This window comes from Brassica napus, chromosome C6 (genome assembly GCF_020379485.1).
Source record: "Brassica napus cultivar Da-Ae chromosome C6, Da-Ae, whole genome shotgun sequence".
NCBI lineage: Eukaryota > Viridiplantae > Streptophyta > Magnoliopsida > Brassicales > Brassicaceae > Brassica > Brassica napus.
In genome coordinates this window covers 29,595,307-29,615,933 of record NC_063449.1, presented here as the reverse complement: position 1 = coordinate 29,615,933, position 20,627 = coordinate 29,595,307, and the positions used below count along the sequence as shown (strand labels likewise).

Genomic DNA, 20,627 nt, shown 5'->3' with positions numbered 1-20,627 from the left:
TCGGCGGCGCTAGGGTTTAGAGGAATCGGCGGCGCTAGGGTTAGAAGAAGCTGCGGCGACAACGGTGAGAATGAAGTGAGATAGATAGCCGATGTTGAGAACGATGGTTTGTTCGGAAATCGTGGGAATTCGAAATCGCCTTTGAGAGAGAACTGTTAGGGTTTCTGAATATCGCGAAAAATGAAACAAAAAAAAAATCACCTTATATATTGGGTAAATAATCCGGTTAGCTTTAAAATTACATTGGTAAACTTTAAGGTTTGGTCCGGTTTAGACGACTTATTCTGGCTGATAATGTACAACAGACGACTTAATATTTAGTCGTCTGTTTTCAGACGACAAAATATTAAGTCGTCCTAGACCCTAAAATGAACCCCTAAACTAAAATGACTAGATTAACTAACTAACCACGTTATAAAATCAAATTATACTTAAATAGTGTTTACTATACACAGAAATGAACACGCATAAGTAATTTTAAAAATTTTCAAAAACGGTTTTAATGTTTTCCAAAATCTAACCCTAAGAACACATACAATACTACAATATATGTTGATGAAACATAAACTTAAGAATATCATGACTCACTACTTTCACTCATCTATGCTGAAAACAATTGAAATTTGTTATATCTTAATTTATACCTCCTAAGACATATGTTAATTACATAATTCCCATTTTTCACTTATCAAAATATTTTTTACATAATTTTTAAATTATGTTTAAGACTAACTGTCCAGACGACTTTAAGTTAAGTCGTCTGGACAACTTATTTTCAAGTCGTCTAAACAGACGACTTGCGAGGGGTAGAAACGTAAAAAGAATTCCGTTTTTTTGTTTGGTCACAAGGGGATAGTTGTAATTTCAATAGCCTTTTAGGTTACTTTTGCCTTTGACCCAAGTTGGGGTATTGTTTTGGGTTTGACTCCAAGTTTTGAGTCACACTTGGCAATTCTCCCAAAAAAAAAATTCTTAATCATCATAGCTTCCCCTAAAAGGTAGGGGATTAATAACGATTCCCCTCCTTCCCCCTCTCTCTCTCTCTCTCTCGAGCGTTTTGTAATTTCAATATAACTTTCTATTTTCCTATGGAATTTTCAGACTTTTAAAGAGTTTTAGAATCAGACAAACTTGTGACTTCTGTTATAAATAGTTGTTACATCTAAGGAGCTAATAGATTAGAAATTACTGCTACGAAATTATTAGACTTATAAATGAGTTTCAGAATCAGACAAGACTTGTATGTAATGACTAACTACACCCTGATCCGCGCAACCGGATATTTACTTTCAGTTTTAAATTTTACTTATACTAAATTTCTTTTTGGGGGCAAGTTATACTAAATGTTATACTTGTGTTACATAGTTATTATAATGTGTTTTAAAATCCGACCCGGATTCGAGGCCGAACCGATAAATCGGGTGACCTATATGTAATCTAGTTTGGGTTTTAAAAAAGCTATTATATAAAAACCCGATAAAACTTGTAAAAACCGTTAAAATCTGGAATTTGACTACCTGATCAACCATTGCTTGACCCAGTAGATAAATCCTAGTTATTTTCTTCTTTAGATTTTTTTAATTATATTATTAAAATATGTTTTATATTCTAAGTAAGAAGTTAGTTTTTTACCATCATCTAGAATTTGATTTCCAAAACCGCACAGATATTTATTTATTTATTTAGTTTGTTTTTGTTTATACTAAATGATTCGTGTGTAAAATTTAATCTTCGTATATATTTTTTTATTTTTTTCAATAAAAAAATGAAAAAAATAGAGAACTTGTATCATGGATTAACGATTGTTTTGAGTAAAATTTAATCGTAATACTTAACGATCTTTACAAATTTTACCGGGTTTTTTATAATAAATTGAGATTTCTTAAAATGAATGTATAAATTAAGTTTAAAATAATTACAAATTAATTATGGGCTTAAGTTCGTATAAATATACATAATAATTTGGGTCATCTTAAATTAGTTGTGGCCGAAAATTTTAACTAATTATTTAATTATTCTATGAGAAAGTTAACAGTAGAAAAAATAATTTGAGATGAAAAATCTCTACAAACATATATTTACACACGCTAATTATTTAATTAATTATTTTGAATTGATTGTTATTAGATATGAAAATCGATTGTATTGTTACCAAAGCTGGTCGAAAGAATAATTCAAAATAGAAAATCCCTATAAATATGCACTTACACTTGCATTTACATGATTCAAAATAGAAATTCCTATAAACATGCATTTATTGTTGTTTTTTAAATTAAAGTTAGATTTAGGATATGCATTAATTAAACTGTAAAAGACAAGAGTTTTAAAAGGTAAGTAAATTTATTACTTCAATGGCATATGATTGTAAATAAATTGAAAAACTGAGGGATAATTTATATGGATACTTCTCTTTTAATAATATAGATGAGTCTAACTTAGTTAGAGGAAAAGCTTGCTCATCATAATTGCCTTGGTTAGATGTTACTGCTGTGAAATTATCTGCTCTATTAAAATATAGTCTTATTTTTTATCTACCATACACAAGTCTATGTTAGACAATTCATTAGAAATTTAATTAAACATCCTATAATTACTCATATATGATATTCTCCTAACAAAAACAATGTACATCTAAACAATAACATTTTTCTAAGAAAAATAAATATATTGTCATTAGGTAATTATCATTTGACTGTTTATATATTCCATTAACTAATTTTAAAATTAAATAGTATAGCCCAATTCTTTTTAAATTATCAAAATTAATTTTTATATAAAATAAAATAAATAATATTTTATTGGTTGTAACATTTTATGTTGATATTTTTAGTAAAATTAAAAACATTAAACTGAAATATAATATATTAAATAAAATAATATTTTAAAATATAACAAAAATAATTTAATTTATTCACATAAAACCATTTTGAGAATAAAAATTTCTAAACAAAGAAGCTAATAATTTTTTTTTATTAATTCATATAAAACTAATGTTTAAAATTAAACTATTAATATTGATGTTGCATTTTAAATAAATAAACAAAAATACTTCATTAATATATGATTTGTACAATATCATCAAACAAATTTCAACAAATATAAATTTTCAAAATAAATATTATATACATAAAATTGATATTAGATATATATCTTTATAACATATTTTATATTTTAAATATTAATTTAAAAATATAAATATATCCGCACGGATGTGCGGGTTAATATCTAGTTAGACCTATAAATGAGTTTCAGAATCAGACAGCACTGTGTGTGATGAATTTGTATATGATAATTGTATTAGATAAGAGTCTTATCATAAGACTATAGATTCTACATATCACAGAGATATAGAAAATAAGAAGAATCATTATCTCTTCTACCATCCCAAAATAAGACAAGACAAAATGTTAGTTCTCTATTAAAGTTCTATCTTGGTCGGAGATCAGACTTTGCCTTCGAGTTTATCGTTATTAACAAGAGGAAGCAACTCCATCTTGGTTCTTGGTGTGCGAGGAGTCCTAGGACTTTGCCTCACGTATCCATAGAATGTGCATCCCAGAAGCGTGATCCCACGTCCAACAGCATTCATACACGATATCGGATTACGGAATATCAACCATGACACCAATACAGCCACCGCAACCTGCCAAAAGTACATGAACCATGCTCTCAAGACAGCATTCTTATACGATTATTGGGTTTTAAGATTGTCCTTTTGTTACCTTGAGGTTTCCAGCTACGTTGAATGTGACTGCAGTTGTGGAATGAATGACTGACGTAGAAGATGGAAAAGTTGAGACAGAAGGCTAACACACCAGAACTGAATATAATGATGAGTGCTGACCAGGGAGACGGGGTGTGCTTCAAACCAACTCATAATCCCGTTGCCTTCCAGTAATAGTGCCGGTATCCCGAGAATCATGGTGGCGAAAGGAGACATGTAGTATACTGTGTTTATGCTACATAAAAGAGAGAACAGAGAACAATCAAATCTTTCTCCTACGCAGACAAATATTCATTGGTTAACTTCCCAAAAAAGCTCATGTGATTTACTCTTAACCGGAAAGAGAGATACATCAATCACATTTTCAATCAAGATTAAGATGGCATCACATGACCATCTAGTGCAATTGAAGTAACATCACTCCAATGAAGACACAACAAGGAGCACTGACCTGTGAAATTTGTAACCATGAAGAAGAGACTCAGCAAGAATGGTCTTCGTGGAAGTAGCTAAACACCCAAACAGAGCAGCAGCAGAATCCAAACAGCTTTGCAAATAAATCGCCATAATGATATCAAAATCTCACTATTCAATTTTACGTAACTTGCGCTCCACTACAATTCTAAACTTGCAGTAATTGTAATATTTTCTGATACATCAACGCAGCAAAAAAACATATTACATTAATGATTTCCATATGTAATTTCATGGTAGTATTCCAATTTTAGAAGTTAGAACTCGCTTAGAAGTTAGAAGTTACATCAAGTAACAAAGCGAATCTCTATTTCAAACAACAACTATTAGCTTCGATCGAATCTCTTTTTCTTGAGCAAGGAGGAGTCTTAGAGAATCTTACATCTATTTGGATCTTGCATGCATCTTACGGATCTCTTTCCTTAGGTAGCTAACAACCTGAACATGTTATACAAGAGTAAATCGTTAGAGGTGTAGGGCAGAGAGTTTGATGGATAAAGAACTTGAAAATATTACATGCAAAACTTAGAAGAAGAGGTGAAAAGGCTTATCTCTGTAGATGCGAGTTTGATCTGTGAAGTTTACAAGCCGAGATGGAGTAACTGTGGCTTCTCTGTAGCCGAATCTCCATTTCTTCTGTCGGCGACTCGTCTTTCTCTCACTCTCTCTCTCTCTCTCTTTTGTTTTTTCAGGTTCCAGATGAAATGAGGAGGCAAGAGGGTGCAGGACTTTAGGGTTGCCCGCGGTTCTTTTGGGCCATCCCGCTTTGAGCCCAATACCACACAGTACCAACCCGCGAGGCCCGCCATTTTGCGGGATACCAAATATACAGCCCAAACCCGCCCCGCCCCAAGCCTTAACGGGCCTGTCCCGCGGTCCAGGTTCTCGGTTGACATCACTATTCTGCACAAGGCGTAAATCTTAACCTAAGTATGTATCTCTTTAATAATTTTGAATCTTAAATATTTTCTAAATCTGAGGCAAAAAAATGAGAATAAATTCAAAAATCAATATTTATATCGAACACTAACCAAAATAACACAGAAAAAAAAAATTATCCAAGATAGGTAGGATTGACACGTGAATGTAAACTTCTCATAACCATAATTAACTTTTAAATTGATAAATCATGATATAAAACCGAGCTGGTATAGTTTCATTGTAACCAAATAGTAAGCATGAGATTCTTCGGTCTAAACATTAGGTTTTTATGCGATAAACATTTTTTGACCTAAAATATTTTAAAAAATGGGATCAGTTAATTAGTAAATAAATTATGTAATTAACAAAAAAGTTTTTAAAAAATTGTTTAAGGGCCAAAATTATTAATTCGAACAATAATATAAATTTTATTTTTCATACGATATTTCTTAAATAATTTTTATATAAATTTACCTATCAAAAGATATTTTACATCGTAATATTTTATAATTAAATATTATATAGTTTTATGTACATATGAATGTTTACAAGTTTATTTTACGTAATAAAGGATATTTACGGGGAAAAAAAACTTTATCAAATTTTTTAATAATTAATTAATTATTACATGATTCAAAATCAGAAAATAATTTATTATAATGATTTTTAAATTGATAATATATTTATTTACAATTTTTGTAAGAGTACTAAGCCCGCAAGTGGGCAAGACACCTATAGTTAAAACTAAAAACATAACATAACTAAAAAAGATGTACTTTGTGACGTAAAAAAAAACACTGCAGATGTAAGAGCATGATTATCCCTAGAACCCATTAGGATCTCTTAATGATTTTTTTAGTAATAAATGTTAGTTAGGAACCTTAAGTTAAGAGACACCTAATTTTTAACCTCCATTGCTAGTTTCTTAATTAAGGGTTAAGAAATTGTTTTTGATTGTTTACAAGATAGAATAAGAATGAAGAACATGCGAAGTAGAATGAAGAACAAAGGCTATCTATACAAGTTTGTGAATTACCTTGAATATATACAAGTTTGTCTCTGCATCAAATCTTCCTGTGAACTAAACATACAACAAATAAACAGATTTATTAAGAGTTTGGCTTCAAGCTCTGCAGATACTCTCTTCATATACTTCACTGCTAGTTTCACAGACGCCAATTTTATCTGAAAATCACATTTGTAAACGCTACACACTTGAATACAAACTTCCATATTCCAAAATTTCTATTTGCACAAACTTTCACCATGTAAACACGCAAAACAGAAAACACAATAATAGAGTGAAGACAAACCAATCTTCTTACATTGTCCTGCCTGTGCCAGCCAGCAACAATTCACTTTAATCAAAGAATGGGGACCATAACAATTGCTGTTTCTATTATCTTCTTCATTCATCACACTACTCCAATCAAATAGTAAGTAGTGACCACAAGTAACTAGCTAAATCAAACCATTACGATTAGTACATATACTAAGCGTGATCAAAGAGCTACTACACCAAATGTGTTTCTGTGATTAGGTATACCTGAGAATGAGCTTGTCCCAGTTCTGGAAACGGCCGGCATTGATGAGGTTCTCAACAGTGACAACCCTGTGGCTCTCTTTCCTCCCTGTAAGCAAGAAAACTCTGTACCCCAAATCTATAACTCGTTGATAAAGCTTCAAGCTTGGTGCTATAGCTGGTGCCACTCCTCTCTCAACCCACTTATCGAACTCTGAGTGATCAAACACCTCAACCCTGCAACATTGCTTGGTAGCGAGTAACAAGATTAAGAAACTAAACTTTGAGATTGAGGAAACGTGTACCCAAAGCCATGGTCGATGTAATAGGGAAGATTGGACATCGATGTCGAAAATCCACGCATCCTTGTCGTCGCCGGCGGAGAAATGACGGTGCTCGCAAAGACGGAAGCCTCTTCAGAGACTCTCTCAAGATCGGTGACATAGCCCTTGACGTAGTCGGTGCACTCCGCCGGAATCGTGCTCCACGGGGCGAGGTTGTTGGTCTCCACCGCGAATCTCCAGCTCGTGCAATGCAAATTGACCTCGTCTCCGACGGGTACTTGAGAATCGACAACGGTAATGGTTTCGAGCATCCAATCAACAGGAATCTGGAAAGTCTTGAACTTTGTAGCAGCTGATTCCTTCAGTTCCTTAATCAAACCTACAATTGATTTGTCTGGTAATCGGATGAGAATCTCCCTGATGATCTCTGGAGGAAGTTCGAAAGATTTTGGTGAGGTTTCCTTCATGATCTATTCTCTCCCCCGTCTCCTCTTCGTCACCTCAATTACTGCGTAGAGAGAGAGCGCAAAAAAACGACGCCTCTCTTCTGCCCATTGATTTTGCTCGATGGGTTTCGACCCTTTCCTTCGAACGGAGAACACTAGAAGATGGAGAGGCGAAAGAGAAGAAAAAAAAGAAAGAAAAGAAAATAGAAAAAAAAAACTTTAACTAGAAAGCTGACACGTGGGTTTAAAACTCCACTAATAATCGATCGCCAAACACTCCAGTTAAGGATCGGTAATACATCTTTTCTTTTCTTCTGATTATCACTTTTTACCCTAAGAAACCCACTAAGTATCAGGGTTAATGATGGTCTAACTAAATAAAATCTTATTAGTCTTGCTCTCAATGTGAACATATTATCAAAAATGAGTATCGAACAAAACTTCGTTGTGAACCTTTAAATTCACCTCTATTAAAAGTTTATCCTAAGTTTAAAAGTTCACCCTAAGTTTTGTTCAATAAATAAATAAATAAATAAATAGCAAAATTATGTGGCTCGATGAATAGCAAGCTTTCTTAAATTTGAAATCTTCATCTTGTTCAACATCTTGAAAGCATCATCCACTCTCCCAACCATAACGTACCCATTGACCATTGCTCTGAATGTTGAAACGTCAGGTCCCACCATCAATTCCTCTTCCTCACAGTTTGAAAACATCTTTGCAAAGAACTCCTCTGCCTCCGACATCTTTCCTTGTTCGCATAGACACGCGATGATCGTCCTATAACACGTCTCACTAGCCCACGACAACGGTATAGTCTTTTCATCACTAAAAGACTTCATCACTATACCAATCGTGTCGGGATAGCAGAATCCTATAATCTCATCGAACAGTTCCCAAGCTTCTGTTTTCTTACCGTGCTCGACCAAAACTCGCAAAACCCTATTTCCGACAATATCGTTCATCTGTTCAGACATGTCCAAAACCTTGTATATCTCCATAGCTTCCTCATCTTTGCCTTGCTTGAACCAATACTCCATCAACGATACCTTATAGAGTGCCATTGCCATGTGATATACTCTCCATGGGAGTTTACTCTTCAGTTCCTCGATTATTTGGCTAGCCTTTACGTATCTCCCTGCATCCAACAACCCTCGAATGAGTACGTCGTAGACCATGAAATAACAACGCCCCATGGACGCCACTAAAACGCAAGCTTCGTCGAGTCTTTTAGCATCAACCAAGGCTTTCGTGAGTATCACGTATGTATCCACCCCTGGAGACAAACGTCCGTCTATGACTATGTGACTGAAAAGATCAAGAGCGTCGTCGAGACAGCCTTGGTCGCAGTGAGCTTTGATGATGAGATTGCAAGAGAGCATGTTCGGGAGTGTTTGAGACTCGTTGAAAAAGTAGTTGAACAGAGAGATGGCTTCCTCGTAACGTTTTGCGTCGCACATGGCTCCAATTACTGAATTGCAGATGAAGACAGTGTCTCTTTTGAAACGATACTTTTCAGAGACAGCGTGGTGAGAGTACTCGACGGCTTTGTCGAGATTAGACAGCCCGAGCATTGCTGTTACTCGGTAGCGCAGAGATATTGGGCGGCGATCCATGTCGATGTCGTCGCAGTTTGGATTTATTTTTGGGAGTGACGAAGGGTCTCTTCCCAGTGGGAAAGGGATCATCGCCTTCCCCACCGGAACTGCTTTCGATAAGGTCGGGTTTTGGACAATGCGCCTGAGGAAGGACATGGTGGAAGCCCGGGGAGGAGGAGTTTAGGGTTTGCTTTTTCTTTATACTGCCGCAGAATCCAAATTTAGAAAAATATTGTCTCTAATTATATATATATATATATATGTATACCGTTGGGCCTCTCTTCGAAGCCCACTACCAACTATATCGCCCGGCCCGGCCCGACCCTACCCGACCCGACTATGGTAAATATTGATCCCACCTTTTATGATCATGTTCTTCACGACTAATATTTATGTGTTTTGGTGGATTTCTAGGTGGATGGATTATGGGAGGCGCATGTCTTAAAATATTTTTTTTCGTAAATACACTTTGGTATCTCTTTGTCAGTAGGACTCTTAAGCTAATAAAAAGGTGTAATCTTGGTTTTGCATGCATCCATTCATAAAATATCTGGATTACCAACAGTAGATAAGTACTTCAATTTGTTTGCTTTCATTCATCCCAGCTTGCTCTACACTTTTATTATTTCAACATCTCAAATTGTTAAAAAAAAAAAAAAGAGAGAGAGAAAAATGATTCATAATTATGTTGCTCTTTCTCCTCCATTTTTTAATCTAACATTCTGTTTCTGAAGCTTCTACTAATACATCTTCATACAACAACTCAGAAATTAGGTCTTTGATCTGCCTTCACCATTTGTGTAATCATATTTGTGTCTAAATCTTAATCAAAATTTATTTTATAAAACAATAGCAATTTAAAAGTTGACCCGTCAACATATATTCGTTTCTTTGTAATTATATACACATATGTCTTTTCTTTGTAATTGTATTAGTCTATTTTAGATCTTAATCCGTGCTTCAAGTCCGGGTATAATGTTGTTTCTATTTTTTTTGTTTTTTTTGTGTAAATATGTTACATTTTTCTGTAATTTGTTTCTTATATGTTATAAAAATTTAATTTATAAGTTTGTGTATAATATTTTTTTAAAAATATTAGTAAGAGATTTTGATAAATGTATTGAATTTGTAATGTTGCATAACTATACAATTGTGTTATAGTCATTGCATACATCAATTTTGTACTTTATTCTAAAATAGTGGTTAATTTTTTTTTAAAAAAAAATAACAAAGTATAGTTACAATTTTGTTTAGCAATTAAATAGATAAAATTATATATTTTCATTAAATTTTCATGATTTGATTTCATAATATAATTATTTATATAATGTTATTATTAGATGTCCATTAAAAATTATACAATACTCAAAATTCCTTGAGAAATTACCACAAATAGCACATTCATAGTACTACTTTTCATGTTTACACTAACCACTTTTACCCTCACTTTTAATGAAGGGTAAAAAAAAATTATACCCTTAGGGTTAACTAATCTAGACTTAGGGTTTAGAGTTGAGGGGTGGGGAAGGGTTTTTGGAATGTGAAATTTAGGATTCTAATAAATATATAAATAAATACTTAAAAAAATTTTAAAAAATAATTTCAAACATAATTTTCGTTTTTCAAAAAGAAATTTGAAAAAAAAAATTTCAAAAAGAAAAATTTATAAAAAAATTCGAATTTGAAAAAGTATAATTCAAAATTTTTTTTATTTTTTTATTTCTTTTTTATTTTTTATTTAAATATTGATTTATTATATATATAAATAACAAAGGCATAAGAGTCTTGAAGAATGTATTTATGAAAATGTCTCCTTAGTAGTGGTAAAAATGAAAAGTGGTACCATAAAAGTGGTAAACATGTAATTTTTCCAAATCTGTTCCACTTATATCCATGAAGTGATGATTAAATAAAAAAAGCTTAGGATTGAACCACGTTTAATATTTATTTTTATTTACACATTTAACCATTATATTTACAATAAATTAAATACTTTTTGTAATTTTTTTATTTACAGATTTTGTCATTATATTTAAAATTAATTAATTACAATTCTAAAACTGATGGTGTTTTTGATAATCTGGAAATATCAATATAGTATATATTATATAAAACAATTTTAAATTTAATATTATCTTATTTAGTTTAGACAAATATCAAAAAGTCGAGAGTTCAATTTTCAAGAAATAAAATCTCATAAATTAATGATAATTCATGGAAAAACTAATGCAAAAAATTAAAAAATAATATTTTATTTCATTTAAAATAAATTAACAAAAACAACAGGTTAATATTTATTAACTTGCACAAATAAAAAAATATTATCAAATATATATGAAATATTGGTAAGTGGCAAAAATATATACACTCAATCATGTATAACAAATTTTAAACAAAAAAATAAAATAAAAAATAACACATGTGTGCACGGGTCAGAATCTAGTGAACATTATAAACACTTAGTATATTCTTCTGCTTCCTCACGTTAAGACAAGCGAATAACGAAAATGTTGGGCCAAAAACCTTAACAGACACTGACATTTTTATCTTAACTAAAGTACTTACTTCTTGAAACACCATTAAAATTATAAACGAAGCAATTCTTGCGCTTCAGCGTCTAGCCTATCAGAACCGTCTACGTCAATAAACGAAAAAAAGCAAGCATACGGTCTAGATGCATCCCCGCCAATATCGTCACAAAAATCTCAGAACCAGTAAAAATCAAAATTTTAAAAAATTAATCAGGCTCGAAAAAATCGTCGACTTCACATGGAGTTGCATCGAAATCTTCATTCAAATTGAACGAGAAATCCTCCGGTTCGGAAACGGTTTATGGATTTCGATTCCATCCATAAACAACGGCTCCGGAGGAAACTCGGAATCCCAGAAATACTCTCTGCTACGGTCGGCTTCACCTCCGCCGCCAGATCGATCGGTTCCGTCTCCAGCTCCGTTCTATACTCTGTTTCCTCTTTTGACATTGATTCGAAGAACAGACGTCGGAGAACAGAGGCTCTGGCTCCCCGAATCGCATCCGGTAACCGTTTTCATATCGATAACCGGCGGCGTTTCCCCCGGCGAAGGAGGAGGAGTCAGAAAATTCGTCAGAGCGTTGTGACCTTTGAGTCGAATCGCGGCTCGATTCCTCCGCCGTAGCGAAAGTCCCTGACCAAATCCGAATGCGTGTCGAAGAATCCCTTATCTCCGCCGCGAAGGATCCCCACCGTCTCTGCCTCACGCCTCTGTACTTTCTTGGATCCGACACGTCAGCCTTTCTCTCGCCGCCACCTCTCTCCGGCTTGCATCTAGCTTTCCTCGCCGGCTTTGAGGAGGAGGGTTTGGTCTCGCCGAATCTGATCTCCTCAACGTAACGTTTCACTCTCGGAGTCGGACAAACCTTGTCGTTTTCTTCGTCGCTAGATGAGACAGTGGCGAAAGGGTCAGTGAAGGCGATTCGGACCACTCTCGGAGAGCCGTTGGATGGTTTAGCTGGCACGGGTTTGACCGTACAATGTTCCGTGAACTTTACTCTTCTTGTTCGTTTCTCCATCTCTCTCCCTCTGTAATAATCACACCAAAAGAGAGAGATACTAGAGATAGATTTTCTTTCTTCTTTTAACTGTGATGTGAATCGTGGAGACAAAGAGATTAGAGTCAAAATGTTAAAGTAGGGAAGAATGCCGTTTCTTAGGAAATATATAAGTCATGACATTTATTATTTCCATATTCTCCTTTTTTTACTTTTATGGCCATTTTCTTTAATGTGTTTTTTTGGAATACTTTTAGGCCTTCTTCGTTTGTACATTTGAAAGATGCATTCAGATGATCCATTTAGATATCTTATCCGGATGCTTCATCTAAATGTTGTTCGTTTTTTCATTTTGTCCATGCATCCAGATGAATCATCTGAATGCAGCTAAGTTCGTTTTTTTAACTTGAATATATATCCAAGTGGATGTTGGACCCGAATATGACCCTCAGGTGAGGTACCGATAAGCGTGAGCTAGCATGTGGGTTGCGATAAGCCCATCATAACAAAGGGAGCTGAAAGCCGAGCTGACGACTGGACCTGGGAGACATCATAGCAGAGGTCACGACAGAAAGTGAGCTAACACCTTAAGAGACTCGGTCAAGAGGAGCCTAAAGCGAGTTCCGTAATTGAAGCCGAATATCTCGGAGAACAGTTGAAGGGTTGCCAACGAAACCTAGACTATATAAAGACGGAGAAGATAAAAGACAAGCCATCTTTTTTCCATATATCAACTTTTGTACTAGATTAAAAGCATTACGTATTCTTTAGTAATCATCTCAAGATACATTCTTTTGTATTCATCATCTTTCAACTCATCAATAAAATCATATTCATTCTTCAAGTTTATTTACGGGATTCAGCCCACGATTCTCATTCATCTCTCTTGACCTAACCTAAATCTAAGAAGTGAAACCTTGTCTCTCACAATTGGCGCCGTCTGTGGGGACAAATAATCGAATCCCTTTCTCTAAAGCTTAAAGGATGAATCCATTAGACGGAACGAATCCATCTAACCCCGATCAATCGAACCAGAGCAATAGCTCACCGAATCGCACTGCTCCGGGGGCAAATAACCCGAGAGCCTCCGGAGGGACCAACTCTGGGTCCTCAGCCCTCAATAACCCATCGCATCAATCCGCTCCGAACCAAACGGAAGATCAGCTTTCTGAGATCCGTCGGATGATGCTCCAGTTAGTGGACAAAGCTCAAGAGACCGAGCGAACGGTGCAACAGTTAGCCGAACGGCAGCAACAGTTCGAAGAGATAACCAGATCTCAATCCGCAACGACCCAACCGTCCGTCCACCAGGGAAGAGGAGTCACTTTCCATGAACGGTTAGCTGACCCTTCCTTCCCTAGAGAGCGCCTGAACTTCTCCCCTGATAGCCCAGGTGCAGAAGGGCAGGAACCTGCTTTCCAAACGCCTCGCGCTAGGACAGCTCCTGCGTTTACCCCTCCTATCACCAGCACCATGGGGAGCAATGTAGCTACAACTAGCTCCATGCCTGATCGAAACACCGGTGGGAGCACCCGTTTGCCTCCACCGCCACCTCCTTCCGGGTCTGGAGCAGGAACCAACATACCGTCCGGGGCCAGAACATCAGCTTCAGTGTTTCAAGCTAGGGTTTCAACCCCAAGCACAGACGAATACCAAAGGACGGATGCTGATCCTGCAGCTCTCCGCACTAACCTCGCTCGGAGCCTAAGGACCAATGAGCGACCTATTTCGCCAGCTAGCTGGGAAGACGACCGAGCTCGGTCTCACCAGGAACCTGCTCGCCGAGTATCTGATAATGACCCAAATGTCCTTCCCTTCGAGGGACCTGACGCAATTCGCAGGTACATGGAGCGAACCCACGCAGCTCTCCAGAAATTGGGAGCTCAAGTTCACAAGGTAACGAGCTCAGCTCCCGAAATCGAGAGCTTAATTGAGGAGACTCGTGGAACTCCGTTCACCGATAGAATTGCCAACTCTTACATAAGAGATACTCGAAAAATTAAGATTCCTGAATACGATGGGAACGCAGACCCAAAGGCCTATTTAAGAGCCTTCCGATTAGCTATCGTTAAAGCTCACTTCACAAAGGAAGAGTGTGATGCAGGATATTGCAGAACATTTGCCGAAAACCTGATCGGAACAGCTCTCGAATGGTTCTCCAGCCTCGAGCCGAACTCTATAGACAGTTTCGATCAATTGGCTAACGCCTTTATGAAGCAATATTCAACTCACATCCTGAAACAAGCGTCTGAGGCTGACCTCTGGAAGATCAGACAAGGACTGGGAGACTCACTGCGAGTCTACATCGAAAAGTTCAGAGCAGTAAGAACTAAACTCTCGAATCCCAACGATCAGGTAGCCATTGAGGCTCTTAGGAGAGGTCTCTGGTATAAATCAGGTTTCTTCTCGGAGCTAACGCTAAATCCCCCTCCAACTATCGATGACGCCCTCCATAAGGCCTCTAGATACATTACCTTGGAGGAGGAAATGGCAGCATTAGATAAGCTCCACAGAAAACCCCAGAGTCACCCGAAAGGCGAAGCCTCCGATGGAAAGGGACCTCACAAAAGAGGTAGCTCCCGAAATAATCAGACCCAGGGAGAACATTCTTACGTAGTCGAGGAAGACAAGGAAGAAAAACCTGTCGCCGCGACAGCTAAAGCCCCCTGGTCCAAAGGTTATGACGAGAGCAAACATTGCTCTTACCACGATCGAAAGGGACATTCAACCGAAGAATGTTGGGACCTCCAACGACAACTGGCTGCTAAATTCGCAGCCGGAGAAATAAAAGATGTGGACCTCAAAAAGCCACAACCTTATCAGAAGAGAGGTCCCAGAGATAGCTCTCCAAAACGCGAGAGGTCACCTGAAAAAGAAACAGACTCACCACCCCCAGCTCCCAAAAAGAGAGTCGATATGATCCTTGGAAAGTTTCCACAAGGAAAAAGCCTACAAATCGAGGCCCTCTTGAGTAAACCACCTCCCCAATCGAGCCCTGGCTCAAGGATCGATTACATCCTTGGAGGGTCCGATGTGTGTCAAGACTCCGTTAACTCTATTAAAAGTCACGTACGGAAAGCTGTGTCAAACACTCAGTCCAAACCGACCAAGCCTGAGTCTAACACTAAGATCTCTTTCTGGGAGAGTGAGACATTAGACCTCGATAGACCTCATGACGATGCCCTTGTCATAACATTAAATATAGCAGGGTACGAGGTACCTAAGCTCATGATCGACACCGGAAGCTCCGTCGATCTTATTTTCTACAACGCACTAAAGGGAATGGAAATAGACGACTACGAAATTGTCGACCAGAAATCCAACCTCGTAGGTTTCTCAGGTGAAACAGCCACCTCATTGGGAACAATTAAGCTCCCAATTATAGCTGGCGGAGTCATGAAAATGACCAACTTCATAGTTGTCGACAAACCATCCCCTTTCCACGCAATCCTCGGAAGGCCTTGGATTCATAAGATGAAAGCAGTAGCTTCAACTTATCACCAATGCGTGAAATTTCCAACAACCAACGGAATAGCTACCATACACGGTAGCCAAAAGATTTCAAGGATCTGTTACCTGGGAGGATTCGAGATCATAAAAGAATCCCCCCAATAGCAATTACAGATCCAGGAGAGTCGCGAAATGCAACGAAATATCCGAGGTCCCCCTAAGAACCTCACCGAAAAAGTTAGCATCGACGACTCAAATCCTGAGAAACAGGTGAGCATCGGATCCGAGCTACCTCTCGAAACCAAAAAGGAGCTCGTCGAATTCCTAAAACAGAATATCAAAACCTTTGCATGGACCACCAGCGACATGAAAGGCATAGATGCAAATGTCACCACTCATAAGCTCAATGTAGACCCTACTTTTAAACCGATCAAACAGAAACGTCGTAAGCTAGGTCTAGAAAAAGCCCAAGCTGTCAACGACGAGGTCGATCGACTAACAAAGGCCGGGTCCATCCGAGAGGTACAATACCCCGATTGGCTAGCTAACCCAGTGGTAGTAAAAAAGAAGAATGGGAAATGGAGAATCTGTGTAGACTTCACCGATTTAAACAAAGCCTGTCCTAAGGACAGCTTCCCGTTACCTCATATCGATCGTTTGGTCGAAGCAACGGCTGGACACCAGCTCTTGTCCTTTATGGATGCCTTTTCAGGATATAACCAGATTATGATGGATCCTGAGGATCAAGAGAAAACCGCATTCATAACTGAACGAGGAACCTATTGTTACAAGGTCATGCCGTTTGGTTTGAAAAACGCGGGAGCTACCTATCAAAGGTTAGTAAATAAAATGTTCGCTGGACAACTCGGAAAAACCATGGAAGTCTACATCGACGACATGTTAGTCAAATCCTCAAAGGGGGAGGACCACATCTCCCATCTAAGAGAATGTTTCGAAATCCTCAACAAATACGACATGAAGCTAAACCCAGCTAAGTGTACCTTCGGAGTACCTTCCGGCGAATTCCTAGGTTACCTCGTAACCGAAAGAGGCATCGAAGCCAACCCGAAACAAATAGCGACATTCCTGGAAATGCCATCACCTAAAACGACCAGAGAGGTACAAAGATTGACCGGACGGATCGCAGCACTAAATCGATTCATCTCCAGGTCCACCGATAAATGCCTTCCATTCTATAAACTTCTGAAAAATAATAAGAAGTTCTTATGGGATGAAAAGTGCGAAGAAGCCTTCAAACAGCTGAAGGCTTACCTCTCGGAACCTCCGATACTATCCAAACCTGTAGTAGGAGAACCACTGTACCTGTACCTCGCCGTGTCGGCAGCTGCAGTCAGCGGAGTGCTAGTACGAGAGGAACAAAACGAACAGAGACCTGTCTATTATACTAGCAAAAGCTTAATAGACGCCGAGACGAGATATCCCACCATGGAAAAACTAGCCCTAGCAGTCGTGACAGCTGCCAGGAAGCTGCGACCTTATTTCCAATCGCACTCGATCATCGTAATGACCTCACAACCATTACGGACGATTCTGCATAGCCCTAGCCAATCCGGACGATTAGCAAAATGGGCTATAGAGCTCAGCGAGTACGACATCGAGTACAGACCCCGAGCAGCAGCAAAAGCTCAGGTCCTCGCCGATTTCGTTATTGAGCTAGCATCCGAACATCTAGACCAGGAAACAGAGGTTCCGAAATGGAGCCTATACGTGGACGGAGCCTCGTCAAGGCAAGGCTCCGGTGTCGGTTTAAGACTAACCTCCTCAGCCGGAGAAACCATCGAACAATCCTATAGACTTGGATTTAACGCTTCCAACAACGAGGCCGAGTACGAAGCACTAATCGCTGGATTAAAGCTCGCCCTGAGCCTCGGAATTCGGGAGCTAAACGCCTACAGCGACTCGCAGCTGGTAGCTAGCCAGTTTCACGGGGAATACGAAACAAGGGACGAAAGAATGGGGGCATACCTCGAGGTCGTCCTAAACCTCACAAAGCAGTTTGACAAGTTCGAGCTAACGAGGATCCCACGAGGGGAGAACTCCTCAGCAGACGCGCTCGCCGCATTAGCTTCCACATCCGACCCTCTCGTAAAACGAATTATACCCGTGGAAGGAATCGAGAAGCCAAGTATCGACATAGCTACCAAGGCTGAGATGGATAGCAAACCAAAGGAAAAAATAGAGGATAACAGCCTCCCGACGGTAGCTACCCAAGTTTTCACGACATTCTGGTTCCCGAAAACTAGAACACGCAGCTTTAGAAAGCACACCTCCAGGAAAGCAACCCAGAACCCGGAAAACAACGACAAAAGTGAAGGTACTCACCGAAGTTCAGACTCCCTAGAGCCTAACTCTACGAGTACCTCCGGGGGCACCATCCAGACCTCGGAGCCACTTGTCTATAAAGTCCAAACAAGAAGCCGCACCGCTCTTAAAAACGCATCTAGGAACGCTACACAAACCACAGGGGATAACGAGGAAATTGGAGATATTCCTCAGAACCCAGAACCTACTCCAACGAATATCTCCGGGGGCACCACGGCACCAGGTCCCGAACAGGAATCTCCCTCCTCTCTTCACAACAAAGTTGTAGGGAGAGAAGACTGGAGAATACCGATCATGGATTACATCCTAGAGGGAAAAATTCCACCCAACAAGTGGGAGGCTCGAAAACTCAAAGCTTTAGCAGCAAGATACTGTATAATCGAGTCAGCCCTCCACAAACGAAGTGTCTCCGGACCTTACCTAAAATGCGTTCACGGCCTAGTAGCTATGAAACTCATGAAGGAAATGCACGACGGTTCCTGTGGAAACCATTCCGGAGGCAGAGCCTTAGCCATCCGAATAAAAAGACAAGGCTACTTCTGGCCTACCATTATCGCAGATTGTGAGGTCTACTCCTCATCGTGCGACAAATGCCAAAGGCATGCACCGATCATACACCAACCAGCGGAAAAGCTGTCTAACATATCAGCTCCCTACCCATTCATGAGGTGGTCTATGGACATTATAGGTCCATTAGTACCTTCAGGGAAAGGAAAGAAGTTACTAAACCTCCTGGTCCTAACCGACTACTTCACGAAATGGATTGAAGCTGAAGCTTTCCAACAAATAAACAGATTCGAGGTCGAAGGATTTGTTTGGAAAAACATCGTATGCAGGCATGGCGTCCCATACGAAATCGTAACCGACAATGGAGGACAGTTCATATCCCACGACTTCAAAAGTTTCTGCGATAAATGGAACATCCGCCTCACCTTCTCATCACCTCGGCGACCTCAAGGGAACGGACAGGCGGAGGCTGCCAACAAATCAGTTTTAGCAAACCTCAAGAAACGCCTAGGAGCCCAAAAGGAGCTTTGGTCGGAAAAACTACCCGAAGTACTATGGGCCTGCCGAACCACCCCACGAAAAGCTACAGAGGAAACTCCCTTCTCCTTAGCTTATGGGATGGAAGCTGTCGTCCCAGCAGAAACCACCGCAGGTAGCCTCAGACGGGAGCTCTGCACCTCAAATCCCGCAGCTAATAACCAGCTCCTGATGGATAGCCTCGACTTGATCGAGGAAAGACGAGACCAAGCCTTGCTTCGCATTCAAAATTATCAGCAAGCAATGGCACGACACTACAATTCCAAAGTAAGGCCCCGACAGTTCGCCGTAGGGGACCTAGTGCTTAGGAAAGTGTTCGAAGGAACAAAGGAACCGGGAGCTGGAAAGTTAGGAACCAACTGGGAAGGACCCTACCGAATTATCCACATAGTACGACCCGGAGTTTACAAACTCCAGAAGGTACGAACCGGGGTACCTGAAATCCGATCGTGGAATGCCACGAACCTCAAAAGATACTATCATTAGGTACCTAAAACCCCTGAACTACGTTTGGCTTGATCCCTTGACTGGGTACGTAGGCAACTCCGTCATGAGTGCAGCCCCAACCTCTTCTCACCAACCTCCTCACCTAAGCCAAAGGGGCAGGTGTTACCAAGAACACTTAGCCTAAAAATAGTTACTGTGTAAATAATCTGAATCATGTATTCTCTGATATCTGATATTAATAAAACGATTGATTCAGTTTCATAAACATCAAAGGTCTTAAAACCCTCCAAGAAAATTTAGGTCCCCCTAAATCGGGACCTAAGCTCAACAATCTCGAATACATTCAGGTCCCTGAAAACCTGAACCTAAGGTCTTAAAATCCTTAATACACCCAAAGGTCTTAAAATCCTTAACATAAACTAAGGTCTTAAAATCCTTAACAATCAGCAAGGTCCTAAAATCCTTAACAATCAACCAGGTCCTAAAATCCTAATCAAAACCAAAAGGTCTTGAAACCCTTATCAAAATCGAAAGGTCTTAAAATCCTAAAGAATCAGGAAAATCCCGAAATTCCTCAATTCCATCCGTTAAACTTCAAAGGCCTCGAAGTCCTTCGAATTAACTCAGGTCCCTATGAATCTAAATCCAGGTTCCTACGAACCTGAACAACCAGGTCCCAGAACCTTTCGAATCGGACTCAGGTCCCCGAGCTAAAATCAAGAACTTCTCTTTAAGGTTATCACGACCGAATATCCATTAAGCTAAATGCTTATCATAAATTAAGACTAAAGGTCCTAATCCGACTCAACGATGACAGCACACAACTCATCTGAGATTCGCAATCA

General features: G+C 38.7%; 4 protein-coding genes and 1 pseudogene across 4 annotated transcripts; 1 reads left to right on the top strand and 4 right to left on the bottom strand.

Annotated features, from left to right (window-relative positions):
- Positions 1-3,269: 3,269 nt before the first annotated feature.
- LOC125588665 lies at positions 3,270-7,517 on the bottom strand (annotated as a pseudogene).
- LOC125588466 (UDP-galactose transporter 1-like) lies at positions 3,443-4,291 on the bottom strand. The gene is made up of 3 exons (XM_048759819.1): positions 4,176-4,291; positions 3,845-3,959; positions 3,443-3,643 (listed from the first exon to the last, which is right to left on the bottom strand). Exons 1-3 carry the CDS (start codon positions 4,289-4,291, stop codon positions 3,443-3,445), a joined length of 432 nt encoding a protein of 143 aa, XP_048615776.1.
- A 399-nt stretch (positions 7,518-7,916) lies between the features above and the next one.
- Positions 7,917-11,171, bottom strand: LOC106355329 (pentatricopeptide repeat-containing protein At3g60960, mitochondrial-like). The gene has a single exon (XM_048760289.1). It carries the CDS (start codon positions 9,123-9,125, stop codon positions 7,917-7,919), a length of 1,209 nt encoding a protein of 402 aa, XP_048616246.1. The 5' UTR covers positions 9,126-11,171.
- A 283-nt stretch (positions 11,172-11,454) lies between these two features.
- LOC106403167 (ethylene-responsive transcription factor CRF6) lies at positions 11,455-13,180 on the bottom strand. Its single transcript, XM_013844009.3, is given in 5 exon segments — positions 11,455-11,795; positions 11,798-11,872; positions 11,875-11,938; positions 11,940-12,111; positions 12,113-13,180. Coding segments are annotated over 5 exon segments (807 nt in total). The 5' UTR covers positions 12,520-13,180; the 3' UTR covers positions 11,455-11,706.
- A 2,960-nt stretch (positions 13,181-16,140) lies between these two features.
- On the top strand, positions 16,141-20,585 carry LOC106382541. The gene has a single exon (XM_013822573.3). It carries the CDS (start codon positions 16,141-16,143, stop codon positions 19,819-19,821), a length of 3,681 nt encoding a protein of 1,226 aa, XP_013678027.1. The 3' UTR covers positions 19,822-20,585.
- The last annotated feature ends 42 nt before the right edge of the window (positions 20,586-20,627 follow it).